Source organism: Anabrus simplex, chromosome 1, assembly GCF_040414725.1.
Source record: "Anabrus simplex isolate iqAnaSimp1 chromosome 1, ASM4041472v1, whole genome shotgun sequence".
Lineage (NCBI taxonomy): Eukaryota > Metazoa > Arthropoda > Insecta > Orthoptera > Tettigoniidae > Anabrus > Anabrus simplex.
In genome coordinates, this window is record NC_090265.1 from 128,927,889 (window position 1) to 128,955,013 (window position 27,125).

Here is a 27,125-nt window from a genome sequence, read left to right on the forward strand (position 1 = left end):
GCACAGATAAATAAAATGTGAAGTTTAAATAATGTCCTGTTTTACTAACTTCAAGAATCTAACATACGAATTTCTTCAACTTGGATATATTTCTTTCGACAAATAATATACAACTATGTTGTACTATTTCCCTCATTTCAGCATTAAAGGCTTGATACTAGAACTTTTTAAACTTTTTCATCGGATTTCCACAAACTTTTGGAAGCACAGTGCCAATTGGCACATATGTTTTGCTACTCTTCAAGAACTTGCTCCGTACTACATTTACGTATTTGATCTATGACTTCTTCAATATTTTCGGAACTATCAACATGTAGTGCTGACTCCTAAAATTATACAGTGCCTCATGAACTGCAACTGAAAAATATGTATTTGATTCTAGACTTCTTCATAACATTGAAATTTCAACACACAGTGCTCCCTAAAGTGTTATAGTACTTCATAAACAGCATCTGACAGAATTATTTAATCTTCACATTTTGTTTACCTGTGCATCATCTTTTATACTTATTTGTGATTGGCTGAAATTTCAACACACAGTGCTCCCTAAAGTGTTTTAGTGCTTCAGAAACAGCATCTGACAGAATTATTTAAACTTCACATTTTATTTACCTGTGCATTGTCTTTTATGCTTATTTGTGATCGGCTGATGATGACCAAGAATACTGCTCAAAACCGGTACCAGTTATAATTAAGTAGGAATGTAAAACTCACATTTCTTATTTTTATAGTATTGAAAGTTTGAACCATCATATATCTTCTTTCAACTTAATAGTGATCTCAGTTCATTAGGCCCAAATTAAATTCTTATCATTCAATGTGTTTTCTTCGGTAAAGATATGCTAAAGCAGCGATCTCTTCAACCTCCATTTCAAGATAACATTAGTCGTCCTACTGGTCGCTGTGTTGGCCGTTCCATCAGTGACCTAAGCCGCGACTTTGGCTGCTGTCGTGGTCGCCTAGTGCACGGGAAGTGTTACATATTTGAAATACCACCATATATGGATATGTAAACATCCTGAGGCCCCCACTGTTCAGACCTTCATAATTTAAAAACCATACCACCACTATATTTCTGTAAAATAAAATTGTCTGTATCTAATATGCTATACTTTGTCAATTGTGCCAACCCGTAATTGCAGGAGGTCATTGATATATATAATAATTTGTTTTTTATATAATTTTTAATAACTTTACAAAGTTATGATTTTTTTGAAGCAGAATGTAAAGCTGTTCTTGGAGACATACATGTAGTTGGCTCTCTAGGATGTAGATTAATGTTCAAGGTGAGGGTCTTCCTTTTACTAATAGCTTCTTATCACGTGGTGTTTATAGTCTTGTGCCCCGGACTTGGCTGAGAAACTTGGAGAACCTGTACCGTCATATTCAGTGCTGGGTCCTGTCAGTGATTATTTTGTGGAACGCTATGGTTTCTCTCCAGACTGTCGTGTAGTTGCTTTCACTGGCGATAATCCTGGATCTCTTATAGGTGAGGTTATGCACATACGAGTTTATAAAATTTAATATTATATTGTCACATAAGTAGAATTCAGATGGCACAGTTGAGCTGAGAAATTTACTCACTCAAAAACATGTCTCTTTTTACATAGACAAACTTTCCTTCCACTATATTACTTTCATTTATTGTCCAGTTAGTGGTGAACTTGATATTTCTGATATCTTAAAAAATAACTTTGTGTTATGATAATTCAAACAGATTGTGAACAAAGGAGTTTGTAATTATGCATTACCTTTACAGCTTACAAAGGTTCATTAATAATTGAGAGAATCCTAATGGAATCCTAATACAAGGGTCAATGACAAGTGACTTTAAAAGGTAATGTGTATCGAAACAGACACAAAAAATATATTTTTCTACATAACCTCCATGAAAGTCTATAACTGTTTTCATTGCACTGGCAGTTTCTTGATTCTTCCTCCTCTTCTTCATCTTCTTTTCCTCCTTCTTCCCAATTAATTTTGGGTCAGGACTCCTGGTACTGTGGCACCACATTGCTCAATCTCGTGTTGTAGTTGGTCTCTTCCCCTGAGTAGATGTGATATGCTAAGTACTTCTTTGATGTAGGAATCATCCGTCCTCATTAATGTTCAGGTATTTAAAAAAAAAAAAGTTGGCAGGAGAAAAATATCAACTTCTAGGAAACAGATGGAGAGCAGCTGCAGCCTCAGTGAGTGAAGGACCCATGTCTTTCTTTTGTTTGCACTCTATCCACGTGTTCTACCATGTTAAGTTGCTGCTCTCCTTCCTCATTAAGTGACCGTTCCATCTCATGCGGCACTCCCTGACTTTCTCGGAAATCAAGATGACTTTGTGGAACATCTTATGTATACATTTCCAAATTGTGTTGGTTTGGGTGACAGCTCCTATCCATCTGAACATTTAATTTATGTGCAGTTGTTGTCCATGCATCCTTTTGGTAGTTCAGCATTCTGCTCCGTACATTATAGCAGGTTGAATGGCAGGCTTTCTAAACCTTACCTTTGATTCTTATTGGCATTTTGGGATCGCAGAGTACACCCAATAATGATCTCCACTTCATCTAGGCAGTTTTTATCCGATGTGTTACGCCTTCAACAGCATTCACATTTGTTGTATGTACAGAACTGAGATATCTGAACTGCTAGACACTTGGTAGGTGTTCGCCATCTATCCGTATTTTGCAGACTGTTCTCTCGTTACTCTCTGTCTTAGTGCAGCTGACACATACAGTAGTTTCTTGATTCCCTCTTCATTAAAAAAATCTATGGTGGATGGGTACGTAGGTAATTGCATAACAAAGTATTGTACCTCTTCAGCTCAATAGCTGCAGTCGCTTAAGTGTGGCCAGTATCCAATAATCGGGAGATAGTGGGTTCGAGTCCCACTGTCGGCAGCCTTGAAGATGGTTTTCCGTGGTTTCCCATTTTCACACCAGGCAAATGCCGGGGCTGTACCATAATTAAGGCCACGGCCACTTCCTTCCAACTCCTAGGCCTTTCCTATCCCATCGTCGCCATAAGACCTATCTGTGTCAGTGTGACGTAAAGCAAATGGCAAAAAAAAAAAAAAAAAAAAAAAAAAAAGGTACCTCTTCATTATTGGAAAATTTATTTCCCATAACCCTTTTTTTTTTTCTTTTCCTTTTGGGGCCAAACAAATGGTAGTCACATGATGACAGATTTGGACCATAGAACTGTCCAATGTACTTCTTCCAATTTACCTTTCATAGGAGACCCAGACTAAGGTGGTTGAAAATGACAAAGAATAGTGTACATAATTGAGAAACATGGATTGAAACAGTTAAGGAGGAACAGTTGTGCTTGGACAGAGGGAGATAGATAGGTGCAAACATGCCATCCCAGTGTGAGTTAGACGAGTGAAATGGATGATGATGAGGAGGAGGAGGAGCAGTGTGGGGCATAGCATTATCATGAAGAAGCAGGATGCTACAGATCAGGTGACTTAGGTTTGAAAGAAGATTCCACCTTCCAATACTTACATTTGTTAGCTAACCTATGATTTAATACATATGTTGAGCCTAATGTCTTGCCATCTATATTAATACGCATTTCCTTCCATTTTTGGAACGTCTTCAGCTAAGACAAAAAAGTGTACATTACGGAAATTGACACAACAGTTAAAACATGGACAATGTAAAAATAGCTTTAAAATATTTGAATTCAATACTGATAAAAAGTAGAGGAAAAACACTTTTAAAAATCCGTAGTGATGTTAGGTCCATGACGAATAATATCTATTGATGAGACGTTTTATTGCATGTTATCTTCTTTTTTCTTCGAGAGACAAATTAATGTTCTTACTAACACTGCATGTAGAGTAGTAACATTTATCAGAAATAAAAAAATTGAAAAGTAAAATTGGCACTGTTGACTTAAGTTCTGATAGGATTTACATACGGTCCAGTGGAACTCATTGAAAACCTTAGTTGAAGTTAGGCTGTTGTTGTATGTTATCAAAGATAGTGAAAATAGCTGGGAGTCTGAAAAGGAAAAAGGAAAAAAGGGTTGTTGAAATGGAGAAAATCTTTTAGTGGTGTTGGTGGAAATAGTGAAAAAACAATCTAATAGCTCACCTCCTTGTTGGTTCTGTTACACTTGCTCTGTTTATGCTGTCTGCTGGCTGAGTGTGTGTGACAAGTGGCTGATCTGTCTATCAAATCAGTTAGTAATTTTGCAAACGTGTTTTATATATAGACATGATATGGGCTTTTGGGCTTATGCCGTGTCAAGAAAACAAGGTGAAACTCTTTATGTTTCACAGAGAAGTCATATAACCAGAAAGAATGTTTCCCGTATATCAACTTTGTCATTGGTGAATTATTCCAATCCATAATTCCTCTTCCTATAAACAAATATTTGCCCCAATTTATTCTCTTGAATTCCAACTTTTTCTTCATATTATGATGCTTCCTACTTTTTAAAACTCCATTCAAGCTGATATTATTCCATGTCATCTCTCCACTGCCAGGTCAAAACATACTGCTTATAATACCAATATAATGGTCCGTTATTGGACATTATAAATTTTCCAGTTAACTCATTCTTGGTTCCCTGCCTTTTGCCATCCTGTGCTAAGTTGGGCTCATCAATTGGGACTTAGCACACCTCCCAAGACGCAAGGCTAGTGCATATCGTGGAGGCCATTGCATAGGCTACCTGAAGCCACCAGCAGTGCCAATGCACTATGAGAGCTATGTCTCATTTCCAAAATTGATGCCTGCCTGCCATCAGATGATATAGATGTTGATTCCCATAGGGAACATAAAATATTTGTCCTGAATGAGTAAATTTATAATACCAATATAATGGTCCGTTATTGGACATTATAAATTTTCCAGCTAACTCATTCTTGGTTGCCTGCGTTTTGCCCTCGTGTGCTAAGTTGGAACCAAGAATGAGTTAGCTGGAAAATTTATATGTCCAATAATGGACCATTATATTGGTATTATAAATTTACTCATTCAGGACAAATATTTTAGGTTCCCTATGGGAATCAACATCTATAACATACTGTTTAGTCGAGCAGCTTGTCTCCCACATCTTCCCAGCCCAAAGTTTACAATATTTTCATAACATTACTTTTTTGCTGGAAAATAAGAAATTGCATATGGCTTTTAGTACTAGGAGTGTCCGAGGACAAGTTCGGCTTGCCAGATGCAGGTTTTTGAATTGTCGCCCGTGGACGAATTTGCACGTTGCGATGAGGATGAAATGATGATGAAGTCGAGACATACGCCCATCCTCTGTGCCAGTGGAATTAACCTATTATGGTTAAATTCCTGACCCTGCCAAGAATCGAACCGGGACCTCTGTGACAAAAGGCAAGAACGCTAACCATTTAGCCATGGAACCGGACAGTGACAAGTCTCCCATGATCTACCCTACCAAAGGCCTTGTATAGGTCAATAGCAATATAGTCCATTTGACCTCCTTAATCTAAAATATCTGCCATATCTTGTTGGAATCGTTCAAGTTGAGCCTTACTGAAATAACCTTTCCTAAACCTGAACTGTCTTCTATCAAACCAGTTTGTAATTTTACAAATATGTCTGATATGATCAGAAAGAATGCTTTCTCAGAGCTTACTACATGCAACACACATCAGGCTGGCTTGTAATTATCTGCTTTCTGTTAATTACCCTTTCCTTTGTACACCAACTCTCCATCTGTATATATAATTTGAATGTGTAACACAATGCTGTGAGAAAACCACAATACCAAATCAAAAGAAAGGTCTCCACCTCAGGATACTTGAAAAATATTATTTATTTCATTAAGTCCTTTATTTGCTTAAAATACAGTAGTCATTTATTTGAATAATACGATGCTTACATCATTCAATTAACTGTATGAGCTGGCAGATGGCTCTGTGATAGTTGTCTCAACTGATCTTTCTACACCAGCCTGATGGAGGGTTCTTTTTTATTTTTTATTTTTATGCTTTACGTCACACGGGCACAGATAGGTCTTACGGCAACATGGGATAGGAAAGGGCTGGGAGTTGGAAGGAAGTGGCCATGGCCTTAATTAAGGTACAGCCCCAGCATTTTCCTGGTGTGAAAATGGGAAACCACAGAAAACCATTTTCAGGGCTGCCGACACTATCTCCCGTATGCAAGCTCATAGCTGCACGCCCCTAACCGCACAGCCAACTCGCCCGGTGATGGAGGGTTCTATGTTAAGTTGTCTCTGCAGATCTTTCTGTCTTAGTCCGATACATAACTCCGTGAAATCATGTTATCACCAGAATGTAAGTTGTTGCTCCATGTTGTTAATACCGTAAGTGAGAGACAGAAAGGAGTCCATCTAAAAATATTCAGTATTTCAAAAATTCCTTTATTTAACTGAAATAGTCATTTATTCACAAAATACTATGCTGTGGGTGTTTCATTTAACTGCATTTGCTGGTAATGGCTGTGTGAGTCTGTGAATATGTGTCCACGTGATAGCTGATCTTTCAGTGCCATGTTTTATTTGCTGTCACGGGAGTATGCTGTCCATACACAATGTTGTCCATTTCATTATATGCACACACAGCACCATTGTACCAGTAAATGGGTATTCTCTGAGATGAAGCTTTTGTTTGTGGTTCCTTGAGTGCATACAACTAACTTTGCTTGCTTATCTCATAGTCCGCATCTAGCAGAAACCTAATTATTGATTCTGTTTGTCATTTTTAGTGGTTAGGAGCACACTTATATGGTTGCATATTTTCTTCTTTGTACCAGATGAACTGCCGTCTAGTGTTACCTGTTTTATTCCTTAGCGCCAGTGTGGCATGCTTTTTCCACAGCGCCATTATGTTACATTTGATTATTTCTTTATAGCAAAAATGCTATTGCGTTAAATTTGGAATGCAGTGACGGAAGGACATATTATCAACAACTGGATATTCTGTATTTCTGTCCTATATGATCTCCATTTTCTTTTCATGGTTACTTATTCCTTGACTGAACATCTTGCTACCTACTGTAGCAGAAAGCCAATTATTATTACCTCCCACCCCCACACACACACTCTCTCTCTCTCTTTTTGATTTTCTTTTGTGAAATGAGGTCTGTTCCTAGGAGAGGATACCCAAGAAGGTGTGCTGTTTTCCGAAGCACTGCAGATGTCAGAGCTCGAACTAAGTTGTTAATTTTCACAATAGGGAAAGAAATTCATTGGTTCGGAACACCATTCATGATGAAACGTCCAGTTGAATTATGCAGTGAAGGGTTATTAAATGAAATCTGTATGCACTGCCAAGCACATTTCGCTACAGAAATGGTAAATGGATATTTTCATTCGTGTTGTCACAGTGGATTGGTTTATTTTCCACAACCTCAAGTAAACGACGTACTCAAAGGTATGATGCTACATGATAATGATTCATGAACCATGTAAGGCAGTATAACAATGTCCTTTGCATCCTTTCCTGCTAACCATAGCCACATACCAGGATTACGCCTTACAAACAGAATTTGTTGTTAAAATTCTATAAATTCCTCTATTAATCCAGAGACAATAATTGAAAGACTCTTCAACAGTTTGCTAAATAAACCATACGCTATATCATATCATAATGCTGACAAAGCAATGGGACAAGAAATAAGTTTGCAGCTATTGCTGCAGCAGGCCGCTAATTAATTTTATATAGCTCCTTCATGCAAACAGTAAAATAAGTAAAAAATTAAAATTCAGGAAACTCAATCGGAAGCCATATTTTGGTCAGTAAAATAAGTACTTCAGATATGGTACTATATCCTAACTCACTGCCTTTAGTATATTCCTAGGAAACATCAATTCCAGCTGTTTTTCTAGATTTCAACTTTTGTACCTTTTTGTTAATATATTTATTATTACAGTAGAAGTCTGTTATAGCGAGAATCCATAACGGCGAAAAATTTACTCGCTATAGCAGATTGTCGTTATATTAAAATCAGTATGAAATGGCATTCAGTTTGTTCAAAACTTGCGTTTTCGCGGATAATATCCACACTACGGCTTACTTGTTTGTTGTTTTTCGAAATCTGATACTATGTGAAAATGTGTATTTAATTTAATTCTGAACAAATATATTACTGTATTTCTCTGAATCCAAGACGACCCACACTTTTTCATTCAAAAAATTTTAATGAGGCTTATAAAGTGTTTTGTAAAATAATATGAATGTCTTTCATATACAATACACATTTTTAGACTATTTGTAGACATTACAAGTTATGAATCTCATTATAAAACCGTATTGGATTTCAGAATAAGAAGTTATTATATTAATAAAAACCACCGTTCCAATACACAATAGTCCTTTATATTTAGGATAAAACCATTAATAGATATTACAAGTAGGACATGTTTCGCTCATTCTTAGTGAGCATCATCAGCTAGAGATAACTTAATCCATGGTGGGTCAGGGCCCTGAACCCGGTATATATAACGAAAAAACGTCTAATATTAAATTTATAAAATACGAATTTTAAGAATTTAAAAATAATCAATAAGATTATATTACGTCTATTACAACAAATATTGATCATTAAAATTACTTAAAATGTAAGTGTAATGAATGACATGAAAATGTTAATATAATATGTTGTGATTAATTGTTTGTATAAATCAATGACCATAATAATGTTCGCTCAATGGCATTAGACTGTTTGTGATTAAAAACAGTTATTCACATAAGGGTGAGCTCTTGTAATGAACTATAATGTTGTTTCATACTGTAAAATAAACATGATGAGGAATGCTAAAATCACATATATTGGTTGAAAAACGAACTCCACTGATGGATAAAACGTCATCTGGATCGGCATAAATAACCTTATGGGACTTCCTTGCGTTGTGTTTCAAACATTATTATTATTTTGTGTAGTAGTGTATTAATATTGGGCTTCAAATGGAGAACTACTGATCTCGTAGGTCAAAAAGCATAAATCGGGTGTATCCCGTGTGTTAATTGAGGGGAGATTAGTCCCTTAGTTGTTTACGGAGGTTTGATGGTCACCCGGCGCCCTTAAAACATCGTGGCTTATCGAGCTTTCCTATGACAAGGGGAGGAAGTCTTTCGCTTCCATCTGCATTGCAACACACTACAGTGACCCCATCTTCTTTAAAAATGTCTGTTTTGGCTGGGCATTAAAAAAAATGCAGTTTCATTGGCATTGACAGTATTGTTCGGTGCATACGAATTGATTATAATTATGAGCCACGCTTTTTCGCCAACTGTCGGCATTGCCAGTGTTCACAGATTCTGCTTCTCCGCACACTGCCTGTTACGTGATATTGTGGCATTCTTTAAAATGCCGAATACAAAAGAATTACGATTTCACTCGAACTTAACAACTATGAAATACACTGTCAACACACCCAAGTGAAGGAAAGTGTGGGAAGCTACCCTTGCACATTCCGGAAGATGCATTCTGTCATGACACGGAGAACTTTTGAATTTAAATTACTTTGTAAAATACTATTTTAAAAAATGTAAATGCAGTTTGAAATTAAAAGTGTGAATTATTTTCTGTTTTAATATGACATACAGGGGCAGTTTTCTTCCGTCTGCGGTTACACAAAGCGTAATTGTACATCCAACATCGAAGACTTGCCAACCTTGACGCAAATAATACCCGCACCCCAATTTCGTGCCTCAATTTAAAAAAAAAATATGTGGGGATTATTCACGTAAATCCATCTATTCCCACTAATTTAAATTATTTTTCTTTTTGTCTTTTATTGGTTTGTTTTTATTAGTGTGACGATATTTTTTACTTCAAGGAATGTGTATGGCCGAGGGAGATCTAGTGGTGAGTCTGGGCACAAGTGATACCCTCATCTTAGATCTGAAGAAGCCACAGACTTTGGGAGAAGGCCACATCCTCTGCAGCCCGCTTACTCCGGATACGTTCATGGGCTTGCTCTGGTCAGTATTCAGTCACAATTTTCTTTGTAAGACTTCCAGATGATTAAGGTTCTATATTAATATTGTAAGTTTAGAGCTGATGAAAAATCTCTCTTTGTTTCACATTCCTATGACTCTTTTACCTTGTGGATCAAATTTCTCCTCTTTGTGAAATGGAACTCCTATACATTGGAAATCTCATATGGGAATTGCCAGGCTGAGTGGGTCAGCTGGTTGAGGCGCTGGCCTTCTGACCCCAACTTGGCAGGTTCGATCTGGCTCAGTTCGGTGGTATTTGAAGGTGCTCATATACGTCAGTCTTGTATTGGTAGATTTACTAGCACGTAAAAGAACTCTTGTGGGACTAAATTGTGGCACATCGGCGTCTTCAAAAACCGTAAAAGATTAGTCAGTGGGACGTAAATCAAATAACATTATTATTAAAATGGAAACATAAAAAGAAACGTGCCGTATTTTCTTGGAATAATTAACACATTTTTAAAAAATGAAATGGATGGGTAAATTATTCGAGGAATTCACATATTAAAAAATTATTTACAATTTAATTCATCAAATATAATATACACACAATTGGCTCAACTCATTTGCAGTTATTAACATTTGGCGTAAAATTATTTTTCTGAAAAGTCAAATAGGGTACATCAGGTAAGTTGAACACATGGGTTTGAAGTACCGACACTGGAAAATATTCTTCCCGTTACAAGCTTACAATACAACCTGAAGTGAAATAAATATGAGCTAATAAAATTACAATTAATAATAATAATAATAATAATAATAATAATAATAATAATAATAATAATAATAATGACGACGACGACGATGACGATGATGACGACGACGACGATGATGATGATGATGATGATGATGATGATACCAGAGGCAACGTATGCTAGTGAAACTGTATTCAAATGTAAAATCTACAACAGACAAATTACAGAAAACTGATAGAAGAATTCTTAGAACAATTATTAATAAAAAACACCAAGTTGATGGACAGTGGAGATTGTTGCCTAACAACATTGTCTATTGTGAATGTGAATCAATAATATCTACAATGCGTAAAAGAAGAATTTCCTTTTTCTGTCACATATCAAGATTACCAGACACCAGGATATTGAAACAACTATTTGATTACTTTTTGAAAAATAAAATCAATAATAATTGGTTCAAAGAAGTTCAGGATGATTGGAAGAATTGGGTATAACTAAGCAACAAATCAAAGACATAAAAGAGAAGAGGATTTTGAAGAACAAAAGCATAAGTCTCAAACTAAAAACAGTTGAACGGAAACAATATACTATATCGGACACACAAAGGGCTTCCAGGTCGGAGAGGATGAGAAAGTTCTGGGAGAAGAAAAAGAAGAAATTAACTCAAATGTATTGATTTAGGTGCTCCAATGTGGGCGTAAAATATTTAAATAATAAATAATAATAATAATAATAATAATAATAATAATAATAATAATAATAATAATAATAATAATAATAATAATAATAATAATAATAATAATAATAATAATAATTTTTTTATTTTTTTTATTTTATTTATAACTTATCTAAAATACATTTGCAAATATGCAGTAGGATATTATACATTATCTTTGCAATTATTTACACCTGCAAAGCACTTGATGTGCTTATCTGCCGGTGTAGTTGTTTCACATTTGTATACAATGTTACAATCCTTACTGTTTACAACATTAATAAGGTATGTATATTTACATTAGCATTGTAATTTTGTCCTGTGGTGTGAGTTTTTCTTAGTCCCTGAAAGTATCACTCAAAATAGATAAGTCTTTGGTACATTTTTCATTCATGAACAAATATTTAAACTGTAATTTTATTATCTATGATCCATAGTTTCACATGTTTTTTTAGTTGATATTTGGTTTTCAAGTGTGTCAATTCTGAGGGCAACTTGTTCAAAAATTTAGGAACTACAACTCGCAGTGTTCTGGATCCATATTTGTTGTAGTACCTCATGACCAGAAAATAACTTATATGCCTCAGTCTTGTTCCATGTGTATGTTCATTAACAATTCTATATTGTGGCTTCCAGTAATTTTCCTTAATTATGTTGTACATATAAAGTTGTTTAACTCTCAAGAACCTTTCCTTCTGGTACATCCCTGTTAACATATCCTCACTTAAGCTACATATTTCTCTGTTTTCATACCAAAAGAATGCTTTGACAATGCGATTTTGTAACATTTGTACCATGTTTATGTCTGTAACAGAAGCTGATCCCCATACACTTACACCATATGATATAAGTGACTCAACAAGTGAATGATAAACCATTTTTAAGCTATCATGAGGTATTATATACTTAACCATTTGCATTTTGAACAAGCTTAGCCTCAGTCTTTCACACAACTTATTAATATGTTGCTTCCATGTAAAATATCTATCTATTATTATATCTAAATATTGCATGTTATCAACTTCCTCTATTACGTAGTCACAATTGCATGATTTTTGTTCACCATCGTGAATGCACTGAACTGAATGGCCTGTTATTTTAATGTTTTCTCTTTGCATTTTTGGGGTAGTAATGTATCATAGCACCATTCTTGAAAGTAGTTGTACTCCATTTGTAAATGCTTCTCTGCCACTTTTAGGTTTTTATGTACTGATACAATTAGTTTATCATCTGCATACATGAAATATTTACAGTTTTTAAAACATGAGCTTATATCATTGACAAAAATAATATACAAAATGGGTCCTAGGATACTTCCTTGTGGAACACCTCTTTTAATAGAAGTTATTTCTCCATATATATTATCAATTTTTACCCTATACGTTCGGTCAGTCAGATAACTTTCAAAAACTTTTAGTGGTGTTCCTCTTACCCCAATTTTGCTTAACGCTGCAATAATTTTTTCATGGGAAATTGAATCAAATGCCTTTGAGAAATCAATAAACATAGCTAAAATGTGCATACCTTGATTTAGCTTCCCATTGATCAAATTGGAGAATTCCTCAAGAAGATTACTTGTACCCTTGTGTTTTTGATAAGCAAATTGATGTTCATCAATAATTTTAAATTTTTCTAAATATGAGATTAGGTGATCAGCAATGTATCTTTCAACTACTTTACCTATAGTTTGAAGAATAGATATCTGTCTATAGTTTTCATACTGTAAATGTGAACCTTGCTTGTAAATAGGTCTCACTATGGCTGTCTTCAGATCCTTTGGGAAAATACCTGTCTCTGTTATTTTATTGATTAACTTCTGTATTACTGGTGTTATTATGTCTATGTTATCTTTCAGATGTTTAACTGTTAATTTATCCATGCCTGGTGATTTATTTATGTCCATTCCTTCAATTATGTTTGCTATATCTGCTGTACTTGCTAGTGGTAGGTAAAATGATGAAAGTCTCTCTGTATTAGGCAATGGTCTTCGTTGTACTCTACATTCATGTACTACCTTGTCTAGCTGTTACTGCTATTGCTATCACTGCTCATATCTCTCCATAAGAAGTTATGTTCACTCCCGTCTAACGAATTTGAGATTCCTGTTTTCTTGAAGCTCTTTTCAATCGCCTCCGAAGATATCATGTCCCACGCACGCAATATCCACTAACAAAGGAGTTCCACATGTGGTTTCTGAATCTTGCCTGTTGGAGTTAGTTCATGCACACATTCCGCCATCCAGCACTGATAGAGTTTTCACATATTGTCCTTGAATGGTTTATTTATCAAAACGTCTTAAGGGTTGACGTACCGATGTCAGTCCACCGGGAATTACTGCCAAATCGGTTTTCATGGTTTTCAATAATTTCTTAGCGTCTTCCTTCAGGTGACCATGAAAATTGTGCAATACGAGAAGGGCCAGGCATTGAAGGGGGGACCCTGCTAAATTTCCCAAAACCGTTCATATCCAGACTTGTACGAGTGACATGTCCATCCATCATATTGTGGATACGAATGTGGATCCCATGGGGAAATATTATTTTAGTCATTGTTTCTTTTGTTTTAGAATAACATAAAGTACAAGCGTTTGTACCAGACTGGATAGTGTGTCACTAATCACTTTTGCGCTGATTCACTAACTGAACTAGTGCAATGGTACTTCCTACCGGCTGATAACAGCACATTGCGCAATATTTGAAATGCCCGGTTTGCAATAGGAAGTCTGTTACTTGCGTAGTTGACATCTTTTTTTTTCTGTTTTTTTTTTTTTTCCAAAATGTGTCTGGAACTGCACGATGGATGATCAACAAGTGGGTGCGTCAAATACGGGACCATTTCTTTTTCTCCACTTTGGACCCAAAAATATTCGAATGCGTAAATTATGCAAAGGTATTAATTATGCGAGAAAATACGGTAATAAGATAAGCACACTGAAAGGTCAGTGTGGGAAGAGGGAGCAATACTTACTCTCTGCCCTTATCTGTTGCAGACAGACTTCACTTCCTCTTTGCTAGAGCTACTGATACTTAGTTTACTGCAGCTCAGATAGTGGTCTGTATCATGAACAAATTCTCAGAATACCTGTATATTTCTAACAGATCTCCTGAATTCAAAGTCAGTTACAGTCGAAACTGGTTAAGACACCTCTCTGCAGAGTGTTTCCTGGGTTATTATATCATTAGTTCAAAGTTCCAATCCATGTCCTATTAAATACATTGCTACAGAAATCTGGATAGCACATTTATGTCGCTCTTTAGTACGTTCGTAACTCCCAGCATATGAAATTGAAATTAGCATTCCTGGCCACATTGCACGCACGATGCGCCAGCGACGACTGGACTAGGTAAGGATTTGGTAGAGAACTTAATTTCACGGCCCTAGTGTGTTGGCCTACAGCTGCAGGGAGCATCAGTCTCAAGTCATTCTTTGATGTGGGCGTGTGTTTGTTTGGATCGTGCAACAGTTGCTCGTGTGACATGTTGGTGCTTAATTTTACGTTTGGAAGTACATTGTATAACAACGTTCGTAAATTAGGCCTACTGTATGGACGTATACAGCTGGCATATTGGTGCTTAATTTTATGTTCGCAAGTGAATTGTGTGACAATGTACATAAATTAGACATACTGTACTTACGCATAGTGGTTTGCATAACATTCAGTTATGGAGAAGAAGAAAGCTGGACAGTTTACAAATGATGAAAAATTAAAGTTTATTGAGAAAACGGATGCCAATCTACACATGAAATGTTTTCAAATCACCCAGATGTTGGATGTTGCTACGATAACTTTAAACATAATTGTAAGCAACATGTCTAGTTCGCATCTCTAAAAGCGTTTTTCTTTGATGTTTTACTATGTTGGTGTTCTTAAAATGTGTTATTTATTTCATTAAACACTTGTTTCTTTGTTTTCATCGTAATTATTTTTACATTCAAACCTAACCTTAAATTTAACAGCGTAATTGTTTTAATTTTTTTAGTACGTTCCCTCTTTATGATGTTTTTTTTTTTTTCGGTCCTCAAGAAAACGTCCTAACCAGTTTTGACTGTATTATAGACTGTTATGGATCTGGTACCCCAACCCTCCCATGTGAAACAGTGAATAGCTTTGTGCTTGAATTAATTTGTAACTACTAAACCATACTAGCACAGAAGTCCAGTAAATGCTTCCCATTCCTATTTGCTTCCATATCTTCCCCACATTTACCCATCACCTTCTTATATCCTTCAGTTCTGTTTCCAATTCTTGCATTGAAATCAATTTTTAACACTCTCCTGTCCTTACTATTGAGCCTGATTATGATGTCGCTCAGTGCTTCATAAAACTTGTCTACTTCATCCTCATCTGCTTCCTCACATGGTGAATACTCTGAGGTGATTCTTGTCCTAAGACCTGCAACCACTGCATCTGTGCACATCTTTTATTCATTTACATGCCAAACAGAAACTATGTTGCATGTTATTTTCCTAATGAACATTGTCACCCCACGCTCTATTTATCCACTGCTAACACCTGTTAAGAACACTGTATAAACTCCTATCTCAACAACTGACTTGTAGGACATAAACACAATGTTTTGTATTTATTTCATGTAGGTATGTTCACATATGACCAATTTTGTCAGTCTTAATTCTTGACAAAATTACTTTCAACACTTTGTTTCAAAAGATTACATATTCAAACTTTCATCCCCTTGAAAATAGTCCCCACACAATGCTATACACTTCTCTTACCACCTTTGCCATTCCTGGAATAATATGCAGAAATCTATTCTTTGACAACTGCTTCAGAACTGCCCCGAAAGCTTTCACTGTCTGCATTTCATTGTTGAACCGATATCCCTTAAGGTCCATTTTGACCATTGGGTAGAGCAAAATGTCACACGGGGCCAGATGAAGCTGTAAGGCAGATGGGGTACTTTGGAAATATCTCTTCTTGTCAGAAACTCGGTAATTGCAGTAGCGACATGAGGTCTGGCATTTTTGTGACGGAACTTTCACCACCCAACAAAGTTCTTTCTTTCTTTTTGGGGAATGTGATCCTTCATCATTTGGCGCAGGATATTCTTGTAATACTCCACGGTGATTATAGTGTGTCTTTGAACCATGTGAGTGTACACCATTCCTTGGTAAAATTGAAGAAAGTGATAACACGGCTTTATTTTCTGACTTCTGTACATGTGCCTTTTTTGGAGGGGCTGGTTGGTCACACTTCACCCATTTGCTGCTGCCCCTCTTTGTTACAAGATCAGACTATAACACCCATGTTTCATTTGCAGTGATGATATTTTGCCACCAAGCATCATGCTCATCTTCAACACATTGTATCCAGTACAGGCATGCAGTGCGAGCCTGCTTCTACACAGGAGTAAGCAGTTGTCGTATCCATTGCGCACAAACATGGGACATATGCAGATGCTGAGTTAGAAGTTTGTGAGTGCTCTCAACTGATATCCAAGGTTATTTGCATGCTGCCTAATGCTGAAACATGAGTCAGCACGAACATGACAGTCCCATTGTTGATCGTTGTCTCTATTAAGGCTTTGACAGGTGCTCCTTCTCCTCCCTGCAGTTCAGCACTTTCTTCACCATTTTTGAATGTTTTATGCTATCAGAAATAAACTCACCGAGACATTACAGAGTTCCTTTCAACTCTCCATAGATTGTTGAACCATTTTGCTTCAAGTGAACACAAGACTTTATTGCATACTTCTGTTTGTGGAAATGGACCATGCTGGGGTTAGATGCGACTAACATGCACACCTGCTTTTAATAGCTAATATAGTTTGACTGAAAGCTATTATTATGAAACTTGCTGGGGAGGAAGATTTAAGTACTTAGTTCCTCTGTACGCTTCTAAATTGTGTGTGTAGTAATTTCTATGGAAGAAATTCAGATGTCAAATGAACATCCTACAGTAGAATTGCCTTTCACAATGTTATGTTTATTCTTCTACTTTCCTCCTTCTTGTGTGTGCCTTCCCCTCTCTCCCAGATGTTGGCTATCACTACAGCTAGTGATTCTCTATTTCCTGCCAGGCAGTACAGCTGTTCAGTTTTTCTTGTTCCTGTCCATTATTTGTTGTTATTGAGACAGGTCATTTGCCTCCTGCCTCATGACGGAAGTAGAAAATCTTCCTGCATTTAATGTTCATTCATTTGGATTTTAAAAGGCAATATCCAGCTACTGACTGACTTGCCTAACCTTGTCCATTTCATTCTGGGGTATTACTAACATCATCTTGTCATTCTCTTCTCATACTATATTTAATCAAACATTCTGTCCATTTTTACTGATCATTAGTGTATTTCTTTGCAGTTTCAAGAATGGGTCAATTCCTCGCAATCGGATCAATGAGAAATGTACTGAGGGATCATGGCAAATTTTTAGTGAACTCCTGGACAGTACACCTCGAGGCAACTTTGGAAATTTTGGTATGTTTTATAATAATGGGGACATTTTGAAATATACAGTAATAACAGTTTTAGAATTAGGACTTCTGGAAATAGATTGAAAATAGATAAAATCCCGACTTACCTGTTATGTAGGAACTTAGTTCAGTCACATCTAATTTTTACTTGTAATATATTCAGAACTTTAGATAAATTAATTTTATAGACATTTTCAGAAAAAAAAAAAGGTTGTAAGAGAGATCAACTAAAACGTTTTCCAATCTGTTTTGTAATTCTAATTTAAGATAACAGTCTACAAGTTGAGTAACTTTTGAAATTTCTTATATCAATGGAGAGCAAAGAGCAGTAGTGGTATTATTTTGTAATATGGTGCTATGTGAAGGGGTTGAGATTTGGGCTTGAGAGTTGTTTGCATGGAAGTAATATGCTACACTTACAAGATTGGAACAAAATCTGCATTGTAGAAAGAAATATAAATGCTATTTGTTCGGGGTGTCGACCTATAGAGATCTTTTGCCCCTACTTGCACCATATGATATGAACCTGCATTTAATTGTAATTGCAGAAGTTTAGTGTTGAATGTGAGGAAAGGAACGTTAAGGACGACACAAATACCCAGTCCCCAGGCCAGGTATATTAATCATTTACAATTTAAAACCCCTCCCCTGGCCGGGAATCGAACCCGGGGTCGCCGGGTGACAGGCGGACGCGTTGCCCCCTACACCGCGGGGCCAGACAAATCTGCATTTAGTAGCATTCTGTTTTTCAATGCATGAGTAATTTTTGTGTAATCTGCCCCATCTGCCAGTGCTTTTGGGATAAAAGTTTCTACTTTTGCACTAAAATTGTGGTCGTAACGACTTGGTGTTTCAGCTGCATCCTGGGACATTAACCAGACACTCACTGTAAATATTAATTTTTGAAAAACACCATTACCACCACCCGTGAGTCAGTGTCCCATTCGAACACAAGACTTATAAACAAAGAAAAACAAAAACGGGCAATAAACAAGAATCCTGAGAGTCCAAGAAATATACAGGGCCAAGGAACCTGCTGTTGAGAACACAGTAAGAGAAGAAATTGAATGAATTTGCAGACAGACTAGAAAGAGTTGTGAATTTATAACTGTTAGGTTCTTCAGTCTGCTGAAACTAATTTTGAATAAATAAATTAGTTTTGTCAGACCAAAGAACCTAACAGTTACAAATTAACTGAATCAAAACTGAAAAGAGATGGCTTCAAATATTAAAAAAATAAAAATTTAAAGTTGTGAAAATTAAGAAGCCATAAAGGTGCTAGAATAGGGTAATGGAACTTTGGCACGAGATGAAGGAGAAGTTGGGGAAGACCTCAAGACCTTCTCCGACAAGCTGCTGAATGGGGATATGGAAACTGTAACAATGGACAAAGAAGAGCTAAGTCAAGACACTAAATGAGCAATCACATGGTTGGTGATTGACAAGGCGCTCAAGTGCATGAAGAAAGGAAAGGCAGTAACCATTGACGAACTGAGTGTGGATATGCTGCAAACAACAGAAATTAAAGCAACCTAGTAATTGTACAGACTGCTCAACATGATATGACAGGAAAACACCATCCCAGAGGATTGGAAGAAGAGCATAATTATACCTCTGTTCATGAAAGGAAGCAGATGTAAATGCATTTACTGTCGTGATATTCCACTCCTGTCTCATAGTCTGAATTATTGGAAAAAATTATAGAGAACAGTATCAGAGATATTGTCGAACCATTCCTAGGGGTAGAAGAGTATGGTTTTAGGACAGGATGGGTAGCTACAGATCCATCTTTGCAGTTAGGATAAATACTGGGAGAGGGAGAAGCCTCTATTTTTAGTATTTTTGGACCTGGAGAAAGTCTACAATAGTGTATGAGGGAAAGAATTTGGCAGTGTATGAAAGAAGTGCAGGTGTAGGACAGCCTCATAGACAAAATGAATATGATGTACAGCATCATGGATGTCATAATGAAGTAACTTGAAAGGACATGGTGACCTACAAGCCTTCATATTTGCTGATGACATGGCCATCTGGAGTGAAATAAAAGAAATTGGAAGTGAAACTGCAAAGCTGGAATAACAAGTTTAAGAGCTACAGCCTCGACATTAGCAAGACAAAGACAGTGGTGATGGCAGTGCAAAAGGAAGGAGACAAACCAGTTGGCAAGCTCAATGAAACAGAGCTGGACGGCATCCTAGATTTCAAATACATTAACAGCATTATCTGAAAGCACAACCTGGCAAAACATGAGGTGAACAACCGAATCAAGAAGATGACAGATGTTTTTTGCATCAGTCTTGAAACCACCACAATGACCAATAGGGCTAATTCTAAACTCCAGACAGCTGAAATGAAATTCCTTTGCATTCCAGGAAGGACAAGCTCAGGAATGAGAAGATTAAAGAAGATTGTGGAATGGGAGATTCTCTCCTCAACAGGATCCATGAATCGAGACTAAAGTGGTTTTGGACACATGCAGAGGATGCAAGTGAACAGAACTACAGGGAAGTAATTTGAAGGAGAGGCAGAAGGAAGTCAACCTTTGGAATAGCAATAAGAAAGGGGATTGATTTAGTGAAGAAGGAAGGATGCATTGCAGAGATGAAATGATTGGGACAAGTGGAAGAAGAGTGGTGCAAGGCAAGAACAATATGTAGTGGGCTCTTACACCACTTCTGGGCAGCTGGAGATGGTTTATGATGAACATTTCATTATATTAAAAATGTGAAGAGAAAGATCCTCACCACATTGTAGGGGACAAAGTATTTTTTTAACCCATTACTGCCAAGTGTGATCATATGAACACCATGCAGAGATTGTAAAATGGGCCCCGAATCCAAGACGACTTTTTTTCTCAGAATCCACATGAAAATTCAAGGGTCGTCTTGCATTCGCAATCTAACAGTAATGAACTCCATTGGCAGCTACGACAGTAACCAAGCTGCTGCTTTTCACCCCCAGCATGTGCACAAAACTTGTTGTCAATCAACCTCTTTATTATAAATCGCTAGCCATGGCAACCGGTTGTACAGTGCCTCTGTGTAATGTCACTGGATCTTGGGAAATAGTGAAGAGAGAATGACATTAACAGCATTATCTGAAAGCACAACCTGGCAAAACATGAGGTGAACAACCGAATCAACAAGATGACAAATCTTTTTTGCATCAGTCTTGAAACCACCACAATGACGTTTCTCAAATCCACAGAACTGCATCAAAACATGCGAGCCTTTGAATTCTTAGCAAGGCCATGAGTACCCAGTGGCAGAGTTTATAACGTTTCTACTGTACCTGACGCTTAGTAAAATAAAGTTTTATAGACAGCAGGAATATTTTCCTGATGGATCGTTGTATTGTAGAGACACGTGGAACAGGTATCGGCGGCAAATTTTCATTGGGTCTTCTTTGATATAAAGAAATAAACAAAGAAATAAAGAATAATTGTGCAGCTGCAAAAAAATATGGCATAACTGTAGCCTTTGTTTGGCGTTGGCATGAAGACAAAGATAGTCTAAAAATGTGTATTGTTCAAGAATGGCATTCATATGATTTTACAAAGCACTTTTTAAGCCTGATTTAATTGTTTTAAGGAAAATTGGGGGTTGTCTTGGATTTGGAGAAATACAGTACGTACGATGAATGTTGTGCCTGAAGGCTTGTACCATTTATTAAGACACAGAATCATTCTGAGTGCAAGCTCTAATGCGAAAAGTCATTTGTTTGGATTTCAAAACATTTCAAATGTCGACATCATTTTGAGAATTTGCATACAAATTTTTATTGTTTATTTTTCTATTCCACCTATTCAATACAATTAACTTTGTGTTGTTAGAATTTTATAATGCTACAACACTACATTAAAAGGGACATGTTTCGCTCAGTTTCGAGCATCCTCAGCCTTTGTAACTTATCTCAAGGTTAAGATCTGTCATTGTTAATTTGCTTATAACTCATTTGTACTTAATTATGATTCTAAAAACTAAGTGGTAAAAAATAAACAATAAAAATTTGTATGCAAATTATAGCAAATTTCAATACGGGTCGAAACATGAGAATCGTTACATGTAATCATTTTGAGAGCCGGAAAATGATATCGCATCTGAAGTAAATGGCTAAATTTTTCCTTATATGTCATCTATTGTAGTGAAACTTGAATCACGTCTTCTCCGATAGCTATTCTTCATGTTTCAAAACCATCATGTTTGTGACATGTTTGTAAAGTTAAATTACCGCGTTGTTATTATACACGTCGTGACTGTTAACAAATAATTATTTTCCTCCTTAGTCGTATTGTCATAATTACGTCTAATATTTTCAACTGTGTTTATTTAATAGGAGTTATTGCTGCATTTATACAATACTGTAACATGAATAACATTTTAAAATGTAGCTTATTACAGAAATTATTTACTTCCACGTACTGTTAGCATGCGAGATACTTTTTAGCGCAAACAGATTTCCATTTCATTTGTGAATGATACCGTATCATTTCCTCTGATTCCTAGGAAGCTCTCAAATGATTGAATCAGAAGATACATGTGAAGATGTAGAGAGTACCTTCATAGAACCTCCAGAAATAAATATTCGTTCTGACGAAGACTCTGGCGAGAAAGATGTAGGAGCCTCATCAATAATCTTACTGGCTGCCAACTTTCCAGCAAGGCCAAGATTGTTTTCAGTACTAGTTAGAGCCAATATTTGGGAGAAAAAGAGGATATTCTCGAGTCTCTATATCACCCACCAGATACAAAATAATCAAGAAAAGTTAATATTTCTTAGTGAAATGCTGACATCCAAATTAATCGTAGAATTTTTCCTGAACTGGACTGTTCTGCTCTGGTGGGAATGTCTCCTATATAGATTTTCTGAGACAATTTTCAATGCAGAAGTGTTGTTTTGCATATCTCTTTGCATAACCCTCACTCTTGCTGTTACCTTACTCAACATCTTTTTTTTTGTTCTGAATCTCTCTATCCTAGTAGTCTCACATGCCAGTTTCCCACGTACTGTAAATGAGCCTCTTCCACTTCTTCCTGTCCATATACAACTTGTCATGGAGAACATCATCCACTGTCCATCACCTGGTAACTAGATCAAACTTGATCATGTCCATCCATCGGGTTTTAGGTCTTCCTGCAGGTCTTTTCTCCTCCACCTGCCTTTCCAAATTTATTCTGGCTGTTCTTGTAGGTTCCAACCTCATCACATGCCCGTACCACCGTAGTCTGGATGCGCCGATTCGGTCTAATAGAGATGTCTTTATTCGGGCTTCTTTCCTCACCTCTTCATATCCTAACTTGTCCATCTTGGTCTTCTGGATGGTGGATCTAAAAAATTTCATCTCTGATGCTTACAGTCTTAATGAATTTCTTTTTGTGAGGGTGCACGCTTCAATACCATAGGTCAATATTGGTATGAAATAGCTGTTAATCATCATCAGTTTGGCTGGTTTCGGAATCATGTCATCCCATAAAAGTGTTTTTACTTGTTGGTAGAAACCTGATCTCTTTTGCACTCTGTTTGTAATTTCCTTTCTGACGAAATTATCACTTCCAAGGTAAGGAAAATAGTTTTATTTACACTGCATATATTTACATTACATGGGACTAGTTTCAATCCTGCTCGGGGTCATCATCAGCCATATTTAAACATACACAATATTTGACGAAATCATAAAACATGTTTCTAATGAGCAGTAAGAACAGTATGAAACAAATATGTAATTAACACTATGATGTGTGGTTGAATTAGGCAAAGTGCTATGGTGCTAAAAATATTGCATATGAAAGTGAAGTATTACACGTGACAATAGGTGAGCAATATATAATACAAGTACACAAATACGTTAAAAAGTCTGGGTATAGAAGTACAAATGAGATGCTCTATGTTGTGGATCAACTTGAGTCGAATTTTTTAGACACATGGTGTTTCAGATAGAATTCAGTAGGTCCTGGCAATATATTACGGTTGTGGATCGAGTGTTATGGTACTAAGACTAAATAAAATATAATGTGACACTTATAATATAAGTGTACAAGTATGTAAAAATGTTTGAGTAACAAATATGTACATGATACTCTCTAGAAGAATCTGTGAGGAGTTGATTATACACTGTATCAGCTTAAGCAGAAATTTTGATACTTGGTGTATTAGGTAACCAAGCTATGTTGATATGACTGAAGGATTGATTGTTGGAACTGTGCAGACTGAATATGAAGTTTTAGAATTCTTCTGGAGTTGTAAGTAGATATGGTGGTGATATGAATGGGTGGAGCTCCCAGTTGATAGCGGAACAAATGGGACCTATTAAAATTGAGAAAAGGCCAGGAAAACGCAAAGTAAGCAGAAAGAAGAATAGGTAACAAAGCGAATGGACAGTCACCTTGCCCGGCAGTATGTGCAGCTTAGCTTGTAGTGTGCGACTGGTGGCAGAAGGAGATGTATGGGAGGGGAGGAAGGCGAGGGGCAGGCGCATGCGGGTTGGGCAGAGTGGTAGTGGCTTGGGTGGGGATGGGGGAGGAGCAAGAGGAGGGGGAATTTAAGGCGAAGCTGAAGGGTGTGGGAGAAAGGGTAATTGTTTTGGGAAAGTACCTTTAATTAAACTTAGGATCGAATTCTGGTTGGCTGAATTATTGTTTCTGAGAAAAGTGATGAATAAATAAAAAATGATGTTGGGTTTCTCTGAGATTTCATTAAGATAGTAATTGGCGTTAAAATATTGGTCTAGGTGTATGTAGTAATTTTCCATTATATTGAGTAAAGGACCCTTATTTGCCGATTCAAGAATGTCCACATCTTGTTCGATACTGGGGAAATTATGGTTATAATCTTGCATGTGTTGGCCAATAGCTGAAAACTATTATATTTTATTGCATTAGTGTGCTCGTGGTATCTTATATTGAAGCTCCTTCCGGTTTGCCCAATGTACGACTTGTTACAGGTATTGCATTTGATCCTATAAACTCCTGATTTTAAAAAACTGCTGATCTTGTTGATATGTGGCGTGTTGTGTAAAATGTTCATGTTCTTATTGTTGGTTTTGAAAGCTATTTTAATGCCTAGTTTCTTAAAGATATTACTTATCTTGTAAATATCATTGTTGAACGTGAAGGGGGAAAATGTTCAAGGTTTAGTTATTTCTTTTTTGAGGGTAGTTTTAGGGTGATGTTTGTGTTTATTGATTATCTTTTCTATAAAACGATTGCTGAAACCGTTGGATTTTGCAATTCCGCGGATTGTGTTTAGTTCATTCTTTAGATCCTTCTTGGACATAGGTACGCTGAAAGCTCGATGAACTAGGTTATTGTATGTAGCTCGTTTGTGGGACTGGGGGTGGCATTAAATCTTGACGAATGGTGGAAGCTGTTTGAGTAGGTTTCCTGAATATTTTATAATTTAAAGTATCTGAGTGTCTAGCTGGTGATAGTTAAATCTAGAAAGTTTATTTTTGTTCTTATTCAGTTTCTAGTGTGAATTTGATATGAGGATCAATACTGTTGAGTCTTAGGAGGTTGGTGGAAGTGTTAATTGATTTTTTGTCCATAATTACTAATACATCGTCAACATACATGGCCCAGAAGTGAATGTTATCAAATTTATTGTCAGTTTTGTTGTATTCGAGGAAATCTAGGTATATTTCTGCCAAGATGCCTGAGGCTGGTGATCCCATTGCCAAACCGTCCTACTGGTATATGACATTGTCGAAAGTGAAAAAGTTATTGTTTACAACTAGATTTAATACTGTGATGAAATCTTGAATCTGTAGTTTGCTCAAGTGGCTGTTTTTGTTTAAAATGTTTTCAATTATTGGAATTAATTTTGATACTTGTATGCTTGGGTACATATTTACAATATCGAAAGAGTGAATAGAGTAATCAGGTTGCATATTGAACTTGTTTAGTTTATCTGCTAGCTCTGATGTGTTTTTAATAGACTTTTTAGATGAAAATTGATAGTTTTTCCTTAAGAAACTTTGGATGAATTGTGACAAAAATCTTTTTCACAGATAGCTCCTTTTCTATAATCAAAAAAGACCCCACCCAAGAAGTTCAAAAGACTTCTGAAACAAACTCTTTAGAACATTTTTATTTACTGAACAGGAAAAATTCAAACTCATAAATATGAACCCAGATCTCCCCACTGCTAAAGCTCTCCCCAAAATACACAAGGCCGGCGTTCCCATTCGCCCAATCATCAACTAAACACCAAGTCCCTTATACAAAATATCACAATTCATCCAAAGTTTCTTAAGAAGAAACTATCAATTTTTATCTAAAAAGTCTATTAAAAACACATCAGAGCTAGTAGATAAACTAAACAAGTTCAATGTGCAACCTGATTACTCTATTCACTCTTTCGATATTGTAAATACGTACTCAAGCATACAAGTATCAAAATTAATTCCGATAATGGAAAACAATTTAAACAAAAACAGCCACTTGAGCAAACTAGAGATACAAGATTTCATCACAGTATTAAATCTAGTTGTAAAAAATAACTTTCTCACTTTCGACAATGTCATATACCAGCAGGACGGTTTGGCAATGGTATCACCAGCCTCAGGCATTTTGGCAGAAATATACCTAGATTTCCTCGAATACAACAAAATTAACAATAAATTTGATAACATTCACTTCTGGGCCACGTATGTTGATGATGTATTCGTAATTATGGACGAAAAATCAATTAACACTTCCACCAACCTCCTAAGACTCAACAGTATTGATCCTCATATCAAATTCACACTAGAAACTGAATAAGAACAAAAAATAAACTTTCTAGATTTAACTATCACTAGACACTCAAATTCTTTAATTTATAAAATATCAGGAAACCTACTCAAACAGCTTCCACCATTCGCCAAAATTCAGTGCACCCCCAGTCCCACAAACGAGCTACATACAATAACCTAGTCCATTGAGCTTTCAGTGTACCTATGTCCAAGAAGGATCTAAAGAATGAACTAAACACAATCTGCAGAATTTGCAAAATCCAATGGTTTCAGCAATCGTTTTATAGAAAAGATAATCAATAAACACAAACATCACCCTAAAACTACCCTCAAAAAAGAAATAACTAAACCTCGAACATTTTCGCCCTTCACGTTCAACAATGATATTTACAAGATAAGTAATATCTTTAAGAAACTAGGCATTAAAATAGCTTTCAAAACCAACAATAAGAACATGAACATTTTACACAACACGCCACATATCAACAAGATCAGCAGTTTTTTAAAATCAGGAGTTTATAGGATCAAATACAATACCTGTGACAAGTCGTACATTGGGCAGACCGGAAGGAGCTTCAATATAAGATACCAAGAGCACACTAACGCAATAAAAT

The 27,125-nt window shown here is 36.3% G+C and overlaps 1 protein-coding gene across 2 annotated transcripts in view; it reads left to right on the plus strand.

Moving 5' to 3' along the window:
• The window catches only part of LOC136862836 (xylulose kinase), a 113,954-nt gene that overhangs the window by 25,537 nt on the left and 61,292 nt on the right, over nucleotides 1-27,125 (plus strand). For both annotated transcript variants that reach the window (XM_067139107.2, XM_068225732.1), the window contains exons 7-9: nucleotides 1,336-1,489; nucleotides 9,778-9,922; nucleotides 17,669-17,784. In XM_067139107.2, coding sequence (XP_066995208.2) covers nucleotides 1,336-1,489; nucleotides 9,778-9,922; nucleotides 17,669-17,784 — 415 coding nt within the window. The remainder of the gene's footprint in view (nucleotides 1-1,335; nucleotides 1,490-9,777; nucleotides 9,923-17,668; nucleotides 17,785-27,125) is intronic.